This window comes from Penicillium pulvis (genome assembly GCF_028828015.1).
Source record: "Penicillium pulvis strain IBT 33274 chromosome Unknown contig_10_segment0_segment0, whole genome shotgun sequence".
Classification (NCBI taxonomy): Eukaryota; Fungi; Ascomycota; class Eurotiomycetes; order Eurotiales; family Aspergillaceae; genus Penicillium; species Penicillium pulvis.
Genome location: NW_026643071.1, coordinates 1,898,867 through 1,914,841, shown reverse-complemented (window position 1 = coordinate 1,914,841; position 15,975 = coordinate 1,898,867). Strand labels below are relative to the sequence as shown.

At 47.9% G+C, this 15,975-nt stretch overlaps 6 protein-coding genes across 6 annotated transcripts; 4 read left to right on the top strand and 2 right to left on the bottom strand.

Moving 5' to 3' along the window:
- Nucleotides 1–646: 646 nt before the first annotated feature.
- On the top strand, nt 647–3,585 carry N7503_000742 (putative MFS monosaccharide transporter; the record flags this gene model as incomplete). Its single annotated transcript, XM_057060303.1, has 4 exons — nt 647–790; nt 912–1,043; nt 1,101–1,569; nt 1,619–3,585. 4 exons carry the CDS (start codon nt 647–649, stop codon nt 3,583–3,585), a joined length of 2,712 nt encoding a protein of 903 aa, XP_056927226.1.
- A 1,262-nt stretch (nt 3,586–4,847) lies between these two features.
- N7503_000741 (uncharacterized protein) lies at nt 4,848–5,624 on the top strand (the record flags this gene model as incomplete). Its single annotated transcript, XM_057060302.1, has 3 exons — nt 4,848–5,026; nt 5,086–5,389; nt 5,472–5,624. 3 exons carry the CDS (start codon nt 4,848–4,850, stop codon nt 5,622–5,624), a joined length of 636 nt encoding a protein of 211 aa, XP_056927225.1.
- A 1,405-nt stretch (nt 5,625–7,029) lies between these two features.
- N7503_000740 (uncharacterized protein) lies at nt 7,030–7,809 on the top strand (the record flags this gene model as incomplete). Its single annotated transcript, XM_057060301.1, has 2 exons — nt 7,030–7,247; nt 7,305–7,809. 2 exons carry the CDS (start codon nt 7,030–7,032, stop codon nt 7,807–7,809), a joined length of 723 nt encoding a protein of 240 aa, XP_056927224.1.
- A 1,778-nt stretch (nt 7,810–9,587) lies between these two features.
- On the top strand, nt 9,588–10,340 carry N7503_000739 (uncharacterized protein; the record flags this gene model as incomplete). The annotated part of the gene is made up of 1 exon (XM_057060300.1): nt 9,588–10,340. One exon carries the CDS (start codon nt 9,588–9,590, stop codon nt 10,338–10,340), a length of 753 nt encoding a protein of 250 aa, XP_056927223.1.
- An 844-nt stretch (nt 10,341–11,184) lies between these two features.
- N7503_000738 (glutamate dehydrogenase) lies at nt 11,185–12,820 on the bottom strand (the record flags this gene model as incomplete). The annotated part of the gene is made up of 3 exons (XM_057060299.1): nt 11,185–12,390; nt 12,462–12,592; nt 12,769–12,820. The coding sequence occupies 3 exons, from the start codon at nt 12,818–12,820 to the stop codon at nt 11,185–11,187; spliced, it is 1,389 nt and encodes a 462-aa protein (XP_056927222.1).
- Nucleotides 12,821–13,987: 1,167 nt separating this feature from the next.
- On the bottom strand, nt 13,988–14,266 carry N7503_000737 (uncharacterized protein; the record flags this gene model as incomplete). The annotated part of the gene is made up of 2 exons (XM_057060298.1): nt 13,988–14,106; nt 14,176–14,266. 2 exons carry the CDS (start codon nt 14,264–14,266, stop codon nt 13,988–13,990), a joined length of 210 nt encoding a protein of 69 aa, XP_056927221.1.
- Between the last annotated feature and the right edge of the window lie 1,709 nt (nt 14,267–15,975).

Genomic DNA, 15,975 nt, shown 5'->3' with positions numbered 1-15,975 from the left:
TTTACTTTATTGGATATAATTTCCGTATTCAGCCCCTGTGGCTCACCATGGCTCAAGGTGGCTCATTGTGGCTCTCAGGGGCGCTATTTGAGACGGGAAATCGCTTGGACTTTCCGTGGTGGCGTCGCCTTCCGTTGAAGAAATACATTAGCCAAATCCAATAAGCGCGGGGTGGGATGATTGTGAGTCATTTTCAACCCAACAACCCTGATGCAAAACCCTAAGACTGTCGCGTAAAGAATTGACGGTGAAGGGTGTTGAGTTTTGGTGCACAACGGTTTCTCCCCAAGCTCCGGATTTGCGGGAACCAATGACGCGGATCCATTTCTCAACCTCCACATTTTCTCCTCTTCTTTTCTCCCCCCTCACACCCTAGATCTTGAAAAGTGGGACTCTCGGATTCCTTGCTATGTTGATGCTCTCGTAATTTCCCTGCTACTCAACCTCTTCCCACCCCTTCAACCCTTCAATTTTCCCTGTCAAAATCCCTCTTACCCCGGATTTTCAAGGATATGCGGTCTCCAGTTGATCTCGATGCTCGCAAACCCACCTACGCCCACAATGATGTCCTAGCCCGTGGATCTCCCTAGTCATAATATTACGAGCTTTGTGATTGTACCACCCCGGTGGCAGCTACCCGGTCAAAATGCCAGGCCGTCAACCGGCCACACTTGGCGTCTCGGTCACGTTCTTCGCCATCGCCACGGTTTTTGTGGCTTTGCGTTTCATATCGCGCGTGTTCGTAGTCAGGAGGGTCGCGCTACACGACTACTTGATGCTGCTTGCATGGGTAGGTCAACCCCGGGATACTGCAGGCTCTCGGAAAGCTGCAGTTCCCTTAACACCCTGTCGCGACGCACCGGCATACTCTGTCACGTGGTCTTGGATAGCTGGCTAAAGACAGACTCCAGGTTCTTGACTTCGGCTTTTCGCTCTCGTTGTTCTTTGCGATCCACAATGGACTCGGTCTGCACGCCATCGACGTCCCTGCTGAAAATGAGGCAGCTCTCAATAAGGCTAACTATGCTTTCACCGTCCTCTATGTGAGCTTTCAAGGCCCAGCAATATATTACAGCGTACTAAATTACATCCATAAATAGAGCCCGGCGCTGATGGCCGTCAAAACCTCGATACTCGTTTTCTATATGACCTTGACACGGAACCAGAAGGTGTTTCGCTATGCAAACTATATCACGCTTGGGGTAGTCAATGCAGCGGGCTTTGCATTGACGCTGGTCAATGTTTTCCAGTGTCGACCAGTATCTGCCGCGTGGCGCGCCAACCTCCCGGCCGACGCGCATTGTACCGATATTGTCACGCTCTATTTATCCTCGTCCCCCGTGAATATCATCACCGACCTGGCGATTTTGTTTCTTCCAATGCCGATTCTGACTCAGATGCGCCTTCCAAAGAAACAAAAGATCATTCTGGTCATCACGTTCAGCTTTGGTTTCTTCGTGGCCGTCGTCGATGTCATTCGAATTGCTTTCCTCCAGCAAGCCGCTACCTCGCGCCAGGTCGCATTGAAGTCCCTTCACATTCAGAACGTTGGCACTGCGGACTTTAGCTGTAAGAATATCCATTTCACACTATTCAATATAGTGCTAATTGTCGTCAGGGTATGCGTCGCTTTCCTTCATGTGGTCCGTCGTCGAGGTCAACGTGTCTGTGATTTGTGGATGCGTTCCGAGTTTGAAACCTCTTGTCGCTCGTGTTCTACCTAAATTGATCAAAGGCACCAACGACGTGTCAGATCCAACACCACACCGCTACGCAACCGGAGAGGCTCCCGTTGCTATACCTCCGCCAGTTGCGATTCCAGATTCCGACTCGAATCAATCACCAGCGGACAGTGAGAGCAAACCTTCACCACCAAGACACGGCAGCGTCTCAACTCGCCGCAGAAGCTCCAACGCCCCTATCACTATGCTAGACTTCCTGGGCCATCCTCCAACGGGTCCCCAAGATACGGAGTCTAATACCCAAACCAACCAAACCAATTCATCATACCCTCATATCACTTTCTTTGATTTCGTCAACATGAAGTCCCCAGAGAGCATGCTGAAGCTGAACAACCGAGAGTCCATAGCTCCGATTGCAATCACAACCCTACTGTTCTTCCTCTGGGGCTTTGCCTATGGCTTTCTTGACATACTGAATACCCAATTTGCGACGGTTGTAGAGTTGGACACTTGGCACTCATTGGGCCTACACGGCGCATACTTTGGAGGCTATGTAGTGGGCCCACTGTTAATCGGTCGCCCGGTTTTGAAAACTTGGGGTTTTAAGTCTACCTTCATCACTGGACTGTGCATCTACGCGTGTGGGTCACTCATATTCTGGCCTTCCGCCGTACTCACATCTACCCCCGCGTTCACGATCTCGAATTTTGTTGTTGGTCTTGGTCTTGCGGTTTTGGAAACGGCTGCCAATCCGTTCATTGCCTTGTGCGGACCTCTGGAGAACTCGGAAATCCGTCTGAACATCTCACAGGGTGTGCAAGCCATTGGTAGTGTCTTGTCTCCTCTTTTGGCACAGAGAGTTCTATTTAAGAATGTCCAGGATGTTGCATCTCTGGTCAATGTCCAGTGGACTTATCTTGGTATTGCTCTCTTCGATGTGCTTCTCGCAGTGGCTTTCTACTATCTGCCAATCCCTGAAGCCTCAGATGAAGATTTGGAAGAATTGGCGAATCGACGCCGAGACGTTAACAGGGCCAAGGTCGTCGGTATTCCAGTCGTCTGGCTCACCCTTGGCCTAGGAGTCTGGTCGCAATTTTTTTACGTGGCAGGCCAAGAAGTCCTTGCCACCAGCCTCGAGCGCTTTGTCATTGCTGCGAAACCGGACTCTTCTTTGAGTCCCTTTGATTTTCTGACCATTGGCCAAAGCCTATTCGCAATAGGCCGTTTCCTAGCTGCATTTGCGCAATGGTTCTTGAAACCCCGCTGGATTCTCATGGTGGCCTATGTTGGCATGATTGTCTTCTCGGTGCTCTGCATGAAAACCACTGGCTCTACAGCCGTTGTGATGGTCATGATGGTATATCTCTTCGAGAGTGGCGTCTACAGCATTGTATTCGCCCTCTCCCTACGTGGAACTGCTCGACACACTAAGACCGCCTCTGCACTCCTCGCTATGGGTACCTCCGGTGGCGTCTTCTTCCCCTTTGCAGAATATGCTGCGTACAACGCGCGTGGGGTGTCATATTCATTCTGCGTTCTTGTCGCTGTCTTCGCTACTGGCGCAATCTTCCCAATATACCTCAACTTGGTACCCGCAGTGAAGAAGCAAGTCGATCCAATTCCAAATGAGTACCTACGTCGTCATCGTCGCCGCAGCCGCGCCCCAGTAGGCGCAATACGCCGCGAGAAAGAAAACCAGTCCAGAGGCGGCGTTCTCTCTCGCCGACGAAGCTTAGTCTCCAACCCAGACGATCTACCCGACCTCCCCTTCCCAGGCGACACACACCAACTGCCTTCTTCTCGACGCCTTCACTCCAAATCTAGCTCGACCTCGACCTCTCAGGATAATTTCCAATCCTCTAATGACTCTTCAACCCATCGAAACTCTTCCATCCCTGAATGATGAGCTAGGATTTGCTTCTATGATACTTATACCTGACACGATTCACGAAAAACTTTCCTTCGTCTTCGCATAATACCACCGCAATATCTTCTTCCTGTTGTGATTTGAAAAGTCTAGATACCCCTTGCTATCTTTTTGCTACCGTGGGATTGGGAAAGCCTGGCGTCTTTGGATTTTGGACGATGTCTTTTCTATGTACTGGTGTATTTCAAGGGACCCCTTGTGGCACTAGGCTATATTTCACATATAGAATATAAGGACTTGTGATAATGGAGCCTAAAAAGACAGCTTCTGGCGCCGCAAATGGCCTGAGTCTGACGCAATTTCCAGCGGCGAGCCGCCGCTCCTCCGTCCTATCACTCTAGACCACTAAACCTCTGCATCTGCTAAGGGCCCAAAGTTATCACTCCCTGGTGCTAGTTTTGGGTGTTAGTAAGATATTCTCCTTATTTTTACTCGCGACTAAAATTGCGCCGAAAACAGCCCCCCTTATAGCAACTAGATCTTCCTTCGCCTAGCTCAATCGGGCGTATTAGAGGGCTGCACAGGTAACGTGTTAAAGAGATGGTGGTATATTGATTGTGATCGCCACGTTTTCACTTCTGAGGTCACATAGTCCCCTTTTACACAGCGCTAATAATGATGACACTAATGAAAAGAGCCAGTACTATTGGGTGGCTGATACGTCGAGTGCATTTCCAATACCATGAAATTCTTCACCCAAATGGTTGAGCCTACGTCTGAGCTAATTTGTGGGGGTAGTTGCGAATACGAGAAAACTGGTGTTTGAAAAGCCTGGTCAATGGTTTGTAAAAATCCTCATAGATGGACAAAACCAATCAAAAAAAAGTGGTTGAGGAATGGCACTCCACTGTGGGGAAAGGCGTGGCAACGGGCCACAATATATCCAGGCGCTTTGCCAGATTGGGAAGTAATCGAACGCGCTTACCACCCCTGGGTCAACTCATTGCCATCCCATCTACCATTGCAGACATATGCTTTTCCAGGCAACAGTGTTCAATGGAAATAGTTCTTGGGAAGGCCTTATATCGGTGTCCTAAAGAGGCATCAATTGAACGCGACCGGATATGTGGTCATTTTCGGAGGCAGCCATCAACTCTTAGAAAGGCGTGATAAGATCCTTCTCAAGAGTATAAAGAGACCGGGAGTCGCAGGAGAACCCATCTACAAAACAAATTCCAAACACTGTCAACACTTCAAATACAAATCATATTCTCCGCATCAATTTCCAGAACTTGATCATGCATTTCATCTTCCTTTCACTGGCATTGCTTTTCACCTCCCCTCAGGTGACGGCGACAAAATCTTCGAGCTGCGCGCCATTCTCTTCCTCCTTGTTTGAATATTCCTCTGGGTTTCAAGAGCCATCCCCCCCACTGGTGAACGACGAATACACGGCAAACTTCATCCAGCATAAGTGGTACAATATTGATGTTCACATCCGATGCTTTTCCGTTCATATTCTAATCAATATCTTAGGAACCAAAATCTATCTCACATTACGGCTGGGCATATCAGCAACTCACCATCGCTTGATATCGTCCTTGTTGATGAAGCCTCCGATAGCGGCTTGGCCTCGTCAATGTTCAATTATGCCAACGTCACTCAGGACGGTCTAGTAGACAACACATTGTCAACCTATTACAGCTCCAGCAATGTGGTTGTGTGGAAGGGTTATGTCAATTCTGCCTTCCCTTTGTTCGCACGGGACTTTCTTGTTACCAATAAAGCGATCTTTGGCGGACTGGTCAAAAGACGATTCCATGAAGGCTATGTGGCATCTGTAAGATCCCCAGTGGCTATGTGCCAGACCAGAGAGTGTCAGAAATGCAAGGAGTAGAGCTGTGCTAACAATTCACTAATAGTGGGATATCATGTATCAAGGTGCGATTCCTGTCACAGTTTACGTAAACAATTGCAACCTCGTGGTCGGTTATGATTTCTTTACGACCGGGGAGCGGACGAAAGCAATCACCGAATACTTCAACATTCAGGCCAATGCCTCATCTACTGCGTAGCTGGAGGGTGTGCCGAGAGAGGTGGGACAAGGCTTGCAATGGGATGACTACTGTGGTGGAGGTGAAGTGGTATGAATGTCTCCAGTCTGCATGAACAGCCCACCATTGGCATTGGCTTGGTTGTTTGTCTGATCAAAATTGGACTCATAAGTCATAGTATTAGGTTTCTGGTGACTTCTTTTAGTCTCGAAATATCATATTTTACATTGTGTCCGTGCCCATGCGAGAAGTTTTTATCGTCAATTTAACGTAGTCAAGTTATTATGGCCAATGTACGCTAGTGCACATGGCACTTACCAAAACTCCAAGGGTTTTTGGACAACATTAATCGTGGAAAGAGTGCTAGAATCTAATCTGAGCCATATCCTTCGATGGTTCAAGAGTGGGACAGAGGGATTTAGCGGTATCAGCCAATTAAGTGGGCCCGCACTCTTGGAACCCACCTTAGGCCGGTAAATCAAGAACACAGCCACACACAAATTGTCAGGATTTAAATAAGCCTTGTTGGTAAGCGGTGTTGAGCTGACGTTGTCATCGACGTGGTGGTTGCCTAGAGCGGATTCTTAAGTTTCAGTGCTTTCTGCCGTCCAGACACCTTCTGGACCATTGAGACGCATGAAATACATGGATGGTGGTGAGCCTATGACAAGGGCATACCGGTAAAAAGCGATGAAGCGAATTATAGGTCCTCTGGACAAGCGAAGGAAGATAACGCGCTGTCAAGCTTGTGCCACGAGGCGGATTAAGGTCTGAGACACTAAAGTTGACAACGAGACACACAATTAAGAACAATGCTAATAAATGACATTAGTGTGAAGGAGGTCATCCCTGCGAGCATTGTGTTCGAACAGGGAAGATATGCCAAGCACAAAGGGTAAAGGATACCGAGATGAAGTTCATCGTTTCAGTGGAATCTACCAAGTCCTGTCCGATGACTCATGTCCCTGAGCAAGTGCATAGCCCCACCCATGCTGTGTATCTAGATCATTTTGCAGATTTCCTCCATCAAAGCCACTTTACGAGGGAATTTGCTTCAGTGCATTACGATCTCGTGCCTTTAGTGAGCAGGTCACCTCCACTTTGGCATATAGCTGTTGCAATTGGCTCACTGAGAGCTAGCAGGAGATGTTCTGTCAGGTCACTGAGTAGAAATGAATCAACTCACCATGTTGCGTTGAAATCTTATGGGTACTCAATCCAAGCTCTTCAATTCCAAATAGCAAAAGGCCTTGCAGCTTGTGCAGAAGACACGCTCTGGTGCACTTTCCTGCTTGGTTTGTTTGAAGTGAGTTCAGAGTGGTTTTTGATTTCTTCTGCTAATCTTTTCGTTTAGCTAATGACCGAAGCGTCGGGAGATGGATGGGCAAAACACATGGTATTTGGTACATCACAACTTTTGCAATCAATGGGGAACACAAAACGGTTTCCCTCTTGGCAGAAATTTATCAAAGCATTTCGGGTCTTGGAGATCAACAGAGCTATTCTTTATGGAGAGGCGACAATGCTTTCACAAGGCGGATGGACGATTTCTGGAGACATGGTGCCATCCGACTTGAATGATGGTTGGGATTCAGTGGGAACAGTTCTCACGCTCATGATGAAGACTTCCTCTTTCAGCCAAAAGTGAGATTTGCAATTGATTGACGGTTCTCAATTATGTCTCTAACCTGGATATTGCAGCCTTTTCGACCAAACTGAAAGCCTAGCGTGGCACCCGACGTGTGTGGATTCAACTTTGGATGCACTAGCCGTTCAGGGAACCGAAATCAAAAAGGAAATCATGAAGTGGCAAAGTCAAAACGCATCGCTTACAGGTGTTTCAGAGGCACCCTACGGGCTCGCTATGGCCAATTTTCATGGTCTCCTCCTATTTCATTGTAGGAACTTCACTTTCCACTCGTTCTGGGGAGGAAAGCCGATTCCTTCTTTGCATGAACATGAAATTGAGACACATGTTGAGGCAATATTAGAACAGAGTGACAGAGTTCTTCGATCTTCAGGGATCCCCGGGGTGCTCTTGCTGTTTCCTCTGAGAATGGCCGGAGCTAACGTCTATGAAAACTCCAAGAAGCGCAGGATATTGAAACTTCTCGACCGGATCTACCAAACGGGCTTTGTCGTTGCAGACGTGATCAGGACTGATTTGGAGGATATTTGGAGATATCAAGCGCTACAAAGTTATTAGTCATATCAGTCTACACATCATTTATACAAGCGAAAGTCTCTACAAAGTGCAAGGGCGCCTTGGATAAGAGATATCTTGATCAGAGCGGGTCTAGAGCAGATTCAAACGCTCGAACCAGTTATTGCCAGTTGATAACTTTCCATCCCTCTTCACTTTGGGTCACGGCAAGTATACTCCCGGGAGCCCACCTGGTGCCTTCATTCATAACAATCTTCAATATACTCTGGTGGCGAGTCATTTTCGTATATCATCTAATGCTTGCGTTAGAGGCTGATTTGAAGCGGAGACTGTAAACTCTGATAGCCTCATTGAATTTACGTAAGGAATTCTCAGGGAAGCAGCTTGTCTGGGAATATCCTTGAATTGCCGAGAATTTCCAAACACCCGGAAATAAACCCGGAAATAAGAGAAGAGTGTAAATATGCATTCACGTTGATGACGTGGGTGTTGAGTCTAGGCGTGCTCAACAACGTCTACCGGTTGACAAAGGAGTCCGAACTAAGACGGCTAAAGGTCAGAACTTTCTTTGCAGTTTTTCCTGAGGTTAAAAACTTCCGGATTGCAGGTATTCCGATCCGGCAGATACTCTTGTCAAAGACTTTTTATTCATGAGAAACAAGCAGAACATACCTACTTCATGAATTAGAAAAACAGTCACATCATGTTGTGAGGGTAAAGATACAATACTACGTAGACTCCGATATCTCCTGCAGGTAACACCAAAGTTCAAAAGAACAAGTAATTCACATATAGTACCTAAGCGTAGCATTTCCATTTCCTCCAAACCAAGCACTTAATAAGCCAGAACACTCATGACCATAGCAAGAGTGGTCAGGAAGGTGGCTGGTTGCAGTATGGTCGGTGCAGCCGAAGAGGTTGTCGAGTTACATATTCCATCTCCTATGATAAACAAGTAAACCATTAGTGAAAGTTTTCACAAGCGCGCTTCTCAAGATTGGAGTTGAACATGCCAAATGACCAGAGACACATCCTTGTATATGCTTCTTCAGCCTCGATGTATAGTGTTTGATTATAGGAGGATGAGCAGGCAGCCAGCGTGCAGTTTGTGATGTTCGTTTGAGTCGATATTACAGCAATTTGACTCTCGCAAAGGCAATCCACATCCGACTTCTTTGTGCTGTTTAACATCGTTTCATAGTCTCCACAGGCAGTACTATCGTAGAGATCATCATAGAATGTCTCTCCGTAACATATTTGCTGGCAAGTTTGAAGACTAAGAATCCAGGCCTCCAAGGAACATGAGCAATGACCCCTTATGGAGATGGGAATTTCGGTTACGTGGTGATGTTACAGTCATGAGCACAGACTTGGCAAGGACTGTCATTGCTATGTGCGGCGGCGGTTAAGGGCCATGGGTGGGTGGCTTTTTATCAGGGCTTGTCTAATGAGGCATGCTGTGACGCGGAATAAGATCAAGAATATGGATTAGGCCAGACCCCCCGGAGAGAATAATGCTTCAGTTGCCCAACAGGTATCTTCATTCTTCACAATTTCGTTGATATCAAATTCACAACACATTAAAGTTCCCAAAGCCTACTAGACTGATATTGAGTGAATTCACTTGACTCAATCTTTTGTCACTTGTCGTGAAATGTTTTTACATCTCATCATAAGCCATCCATGACAGGACCTAATAAACACAACAACCCATTTGTTTTGAAGCTCCTTGTAGCCTACAATCTGATCAGCGCTACCTGCCGATACCTTTCCATCTCGACACCACCCCCAAAATCCAACTACGAAACATCAAATCAAACATGTCAACTGCTGATAAACCCAAATCAGAACCCAAGCGATGGATTCTGATCATCAGCCTCGGCCCCCAAGCCAACTACAAACAAACTCATCCCGAGCTCATGACAAAATTGACATCCAACGGCTTCACCATCGAAACCGTCTACCGCCGAAACGAACTCATCGATCTCCTGCAAGGTGAAAACAAAGGCGAAGATGAATATCCACCGCCAACAGCCACCCTCCTCACCGAAGACAGACTCAAATACGATATCAACAACGACATCTGGGACGCGCTCATGAAATATGTCCGCAAAGGCGGTATTTCAATTTCACTCTGGAATCCCCAGTCCTGGTCTGAGCGCGAAGGAGACGAGTCTATCTTTGCTAAAGCGGGCCTTCCTTGGCTGATCGGCCTTCGTCGGTACACGACTGTTCAGCTCAATTCCAACGCTACTTGGAATGTCTTGTCTGTTTTGCCCGAACGCTTCAGTATCTATGGTATGTCTATTCATAACGTTTCGATGTATGACAGGTGGTACAACAATGTTGACGTCGCGACACACATTGTGAACAAGTATGATATTCCGGGGGAAGCGAAGATTGCAATGACCCGAATTGAGGAAGGATGGTTTGGGTTCGTGGGGGATCTTGCGCTTGAAGGGTACTCGATCATGGTAATTGTTGCTATGTGCAAGCTCTCAACGCCTGGTGTTGGTCTTGTCGAGGGTACAGCTCGGACAGGGCGATATGATGTTCTTTCGCCTTATTCTTAGGCAGATAGATCGCTTTCTTTGTCCTTCGTGTCCTATCTGCACCATGTCCACCTTGTTTCGCAACAACTTGGTCGTGAGCATTCGATTGTTCTTCATTCATGTATGTACTCGAGGATTTGAAATCTACGAAGTTCTTTCAATCAAGAATTCAAGTACACATTGTGTTGCTGGAAAGGGAGTACTTGTTTAGAACCTATCTTCCAATTCCTCTCGTCTTGGAAGCGGCATACATTGCAAGGCTCTATCCAGCGTACTATCAGTGGCATCAAAACGTCCTCAAATTGCAAAAATCCTTATCTGTCCAGAGGTCTGTTTTGATTTTTCTCCGTGGATGAAATCGTGTACATGGTTGGCATAAGGTTGTTTAAGGTTTGTGGATCAAAGGACAAAGGATTTGATAAAAGAAAAACAATTGAAACAACAAACATTGGAATTCTGAATACAAAATTGGCTAATCACGCGTACATACTCGATCACACGAGAGTCTAAATGACTAAACCTTATGGTCCTTCCTTTGTTCAGTAAGTTTGTGCATGGCAACGGAGCATTGCCAAAGTCACTACGAAGCAAGGGACTTGCACTAGTTGGGGCTAGGTACAATTTTACAGTTTAAAGTTTACAATGGAATAATATATTGGAATAAATCATTCAATTTCATAATGGTCATGACGATCCCAGACTAAAGCCAAATGCTCAAATGGGAATATCATCAAATGCAAAAACCAGCGCCTCTATCCAAAACCCGCTCGACAAAATTCGGAACAAAATAAATGCATCAAAACCATGCTCAGAGCACAGTTAAGAAAATATCATCACTTTTTTAACTTTTGTGATGATGACTGATTTACCACCAGTCACCGTGGTCCTTCATGGCCTCAGCAACCTTGGTGAATCCAGCAATGTTGGATCCAGCAACGAGGGAAGGCAGGGAGCCCTCAGCGGGGGTAACGTACTCCTGAGCGGTAGCGAGACCGTTCTTGAAGCAGTCCTCCATGATGTTCTTCAGGCGGTTGTCAACCTCCTCGCGGGTCCAGTTGATGCGAGCGGAGTTCTGGGCCATCTCGAGACCGGAAACAGCGACACCACCGGCGTTGGCGGCCTTACCGGGGGCGTACCAGATGGCAGCACCACCCTGGTTAGCCTCACGGTGGGCCTCGAAGACATCGATAGCCTCCTGGGTGGAACCCATGTTGGAGCCCTCAGCGATGAACTTGCAGCCAGCGGCGATCAGGGCCTTGGCCTCGTCGCCGGAAACCTCGTTCTGGGTGGCGGAGGGAAGGGCAACGTCGATGCGACCGACGATGTTGGTCCAGGGGCGGGCACCGGGGATGTACTTGAACTTGGAGCTGAAGGCAGCGGTGGAAGCGAGCTCAGAGATCTGCTTGCGCTCAACCTTGATGGCGGCGATCTGGTTGATCTCCTCCTCGGTGTAAGAGCCCTCCTCGCCGACAAGGACGAGAGCACCCTGGGAGTCGGACAGGGAGACGACGGAACCGCCGAGCTCGATGACCTTCAGGGCAGCGTACTGGGCAACGTTACCGGAGCCAGAGATGGCGACGCGCTTGCCGACGAAGGACTCCTTGCCGCCGGAGGCGTGCTTGATCATGTGGTCGACGTAGTAGACGACACCGTATCCGGTGGCCTCGGGGCGGATCAGAGAACCACCCCAGCTGCCGCCCTTACCGGTGAGAACACCCTCCCACTGGTTGCGGATCTTCTTGTACTGGCCGAACATGAAACCGACCTCGCGACCGGTGACACCGATGTCACCAGCGGGAACGTCAGTGTCCTGACCAATGTGCTTGCAGAGCTCGGTCATGAAAGAGACACAGAAGCGACGGATCTCGTTGTCGGACTTGCCCTTGGGGTCGAAGTCGGAACCACCCTTACCACCACCCATGTTGAGGCCGGTCAAGGCATTCTTGAAGATCTGCTCGAAGCCGAGGAACTTCAGGATGGACAGGTTGACGGAGGGGTGGAAACGGAGACCACCCTTGTAGGGGCCAAGAGCGGAGTTGAACTGGACACGGAAACCGCGGTTGATTTGGACCTGAAGAAAAAGAATTGTCAGCCGGAATGCACTTCCAAGGTTTGTCGAGATTTCTTTCTTCATTGACATACATTGCCGGCGTCATCCTCCCAGACAACACGGAACTGAACAATGCGCTCGGGGACGGAAACGACCTGGAGGGCCTTGCGGTACTCAGGCTTCTTCTGGAAGAGAGTGGAGTTCTCGAGGGTGGAAGCGAGCTCTGTTCGGGGAACGATATGATTAGCTGAGCACTTGCCGAAGGACCACTTGCCGAGGATGCCGAATGGGTAAAGGATTAAATCGGGGGGCAAACTCCGATAGAGGGGCAATTGGAGGGGTATTCCAATTGGAGGGGCAGGTAGAGAGAGAATTCCAGTACGAGGATAGATCACATACCCTTGTAGGCCTGCTCGAACTCGGGCTCGGAGGGGAGGTTCTGGGCAGTCATTATGGCTGATTTTTTAATAATTGGGTCCTTCCGAGTATATAGAGTGATCAAGGTGATCGGGTATGTTATTATGGGAAGGGTAGTAGATGAGGAAGAAAGAAAGGAAAGAATCCGGGAGGAAAGCTAGAATTATATATACAGGATGACAGAGAGGGGTGGGGGGAGAACGACAAGCCGGAGTCGGACGAGAGAATCCGGACAACGTGTGGACGGGGAAGAGAGAACGGGAGTTGATGGAGTCGACCAAAGTCCCTTGGTTGCACAGCAGTGAATACCCGGACAGTTAGTGAACAGTATGGAGGATGGGTTTCCGTGGGAAGAACGTCCGAACTTCGGGGCCCACTTTTAAGACTAGGCAAGTTTTATCTTATGGTTTAAGGTCACAGAATTTGGGCTTATCTTTGCTGGTGGCGGCACACTTTATTAGTGCCCGCTAATCACAGTCCCCGAATGGTCATTCCCGCCTTCGGATCCACGATCTTCCACTCGACTTCCGTGTCTATTTCGTGAAATATCGGATCGGTCCTCTCCGACTACGATAATTAATTTGCTGGGCACAAATTTGGCTAGGCATATTCCAATTTTTCTTGGGAAGTCGTATAGACCACGGTGGCAGTAAGATTTTCCTAAAATGTAACCTAGAGATGAAAAGGAATCTAAAATGCGGAGAACGCTACAAGATGCATGACGCAGTGAACTTCCCTGCAACATGGGATCCCATACATTACTTCACGTTCAACTCCGCCACCGACTTCCTACTTCGGAGCCACGACACGGTTGTAGTCACGTGGCCTCGTACTGCAAGCGGCGAATCACCCATTTTGCCGTGGACCCACCGGCCTTATCTGATACTTTGTCAATTCTTTTTCATAACTGTTTGACTCACAGGAATCATCCTCACTAAAACCACTGGTCAATTCTCTTTATCACTTCCCCGAACCTCCCCCAAATTCCCGAACAATTATCCCCATCTCGGCATTCCCCCCCCAACCTTCCGTGCGTTAAGAGGGGTAAATGGAGGGGCTGAGGGGTCAATTTCCCCTTGAAATGTTCCTTAGAACCGAGGGGATCTACACTACGAGTATATCCAACGTCTATATCCGCGGAGTTGACTTGACAATTCTTTAGCAAAAAATCCATGTAATTCAATTGACCAACTCCCTACTATTAATCCCCGTAGTAAATCAACTTGCCGATGCATGCGAGCATGCGAGCCCATGCCTTAGCGTTCGCCTTCTTATCCGGGGATTGCTTGTCAGGCACAGCTATTGGGTGGCGCCAAGGATCTGAATTAACCCTATTTGCTGAGCCCGAGCGTCGGTATTTACCCCGGTGAGTGGGTTAGTCCTGGGGACTCGCCAGCTCAATATCGGCGGCAGCGGCGTCCTCATCTTGCCACATATTGTCTTCGAGTTGCCTGTTGCCTTCGCCAACCACCAATGCCATGGTGCAGAGTCTTCCTATTACTTTTTGTTTTTGCTTTCCATTAATTTATTTTTTTTCCCCCTCACTCGTCGATCAATGACCAAAAATGAGGCTGATTTGCCTTCTACGTCTTTCCACCACAACAATCTCACATGGTCGCCTCGTAAATGCACACCGAAACCCGATTCTATTAAATTAAATTGCCTTGCAATCAAGAACAAATTTCACATGCAAATGGTGGCAAAGGCCAGCCATTGATTCTATGACCGGTAGAAGCGAAAATTAAATGCTAACAGTATAGCACATGCCAATCTCACCACCTACTAAACACTACAGCAAGAGGACCAGCCGAAAACGGAGACCCTGCCATGCAGGCTACTGCAATCTCCAGACTTTTCCGATAAAAAGGCGGGACCAAACCCTCTTTGGAAGAGTGGGATGAGCGCCGATTCGGATCCGAATTCAGCTAAGCTTCGAGCTTCTGCTGACTAGGACTAGTTCCCCGGTCCTGGTTAGTGGACACATGGTGCGTGCGTGCTACTGCATATGCACTAATCTTATCAATCTCCGAGATCCTGATTTGTACACCCAATGTGTCAGCGATTCTGGACAGCATATAAGGTTTCGATTTCTTTTGAGCTCTTCCGCATAGTCAATTGTGCAGCCCAATTTTTCAATGGCTGCTGATGAACTTCAGCTTATGTTATCAATATCTAATTGCTTGGATTGATTCTCAACTCGTCGCGTGGACATGTATGTATACAGTACCATGCATGGTTCTCTCCATACTTGGGAGGCTTCCATAAAGAGTGCACACTGCTTGCTTGGAATGCTCTTTCTATTGAACGTATTCTTAAACAAACCAATTCCAGATCATCAATTCACATAAAGGCTAATAAAATGCTCAAAGAATAGAAGACGCATTGAGTCATCCAGGAAATGACAATAGTTGTCTTTCTTGACAAAGCCGGCACTTCTCTTCGGAGTGAGAATGGTTTAAATCTACAAAAAAGGCATGAGAGGAGACAGGCGGGACCTCTTGGAGAGGTGAAAAGTAGGGAGGTCAAGCGTTGTCCAAATGTGGGTGCAGGGGAGCGATACATATACGTCAACCTCAAGAGTCCGGTGAAGTTAAAGTAGCTCGTGGCTTCGGCATATGAACATGGACTTGAAATTCGGAAACCTCACACGCGTCCAATTTCTCGATTGGAATAAAATCGAGTACGTATGTCTAGCCTAGTCCTAAGGCTGCATCTGGCCCAACCCTCGAGACTTCAGGTTGTAATATCCCACCAGCGTGCGGCACAACAAAAAGTCTAGACAAATCAACCAGCATAGTCAGCATAAAACAATAATGCGTTGAATATAGTGGATTCTGCACTCATTACCAGAATCCACCAACAATTCAACCCTGGCACCCCAACCCCACAAGCCGTAAACGTCTCTACCTAGCGCCTGCAAGGAGCCCACATCAGCTAGGCTACCCCGGATCAACGTGCATGTAATAAATTCTAACTCACAACTTAAACTCCACGCGATCTGATATCAAAAGTCCAGAACCAGCCACGTGCTTTGAGATGCGGAGTAGACACACCTATGCAGCTTAGCCACTGTGGCTGGTGAGGATGTCAGTAAATATGAGACATGATCAATGCACAGGGCATCGGCGGTCTCCGCGTCCTACCCCGACCATCGAAAAGGAATAGGAGCATTGATCAACTAGTTTCCCT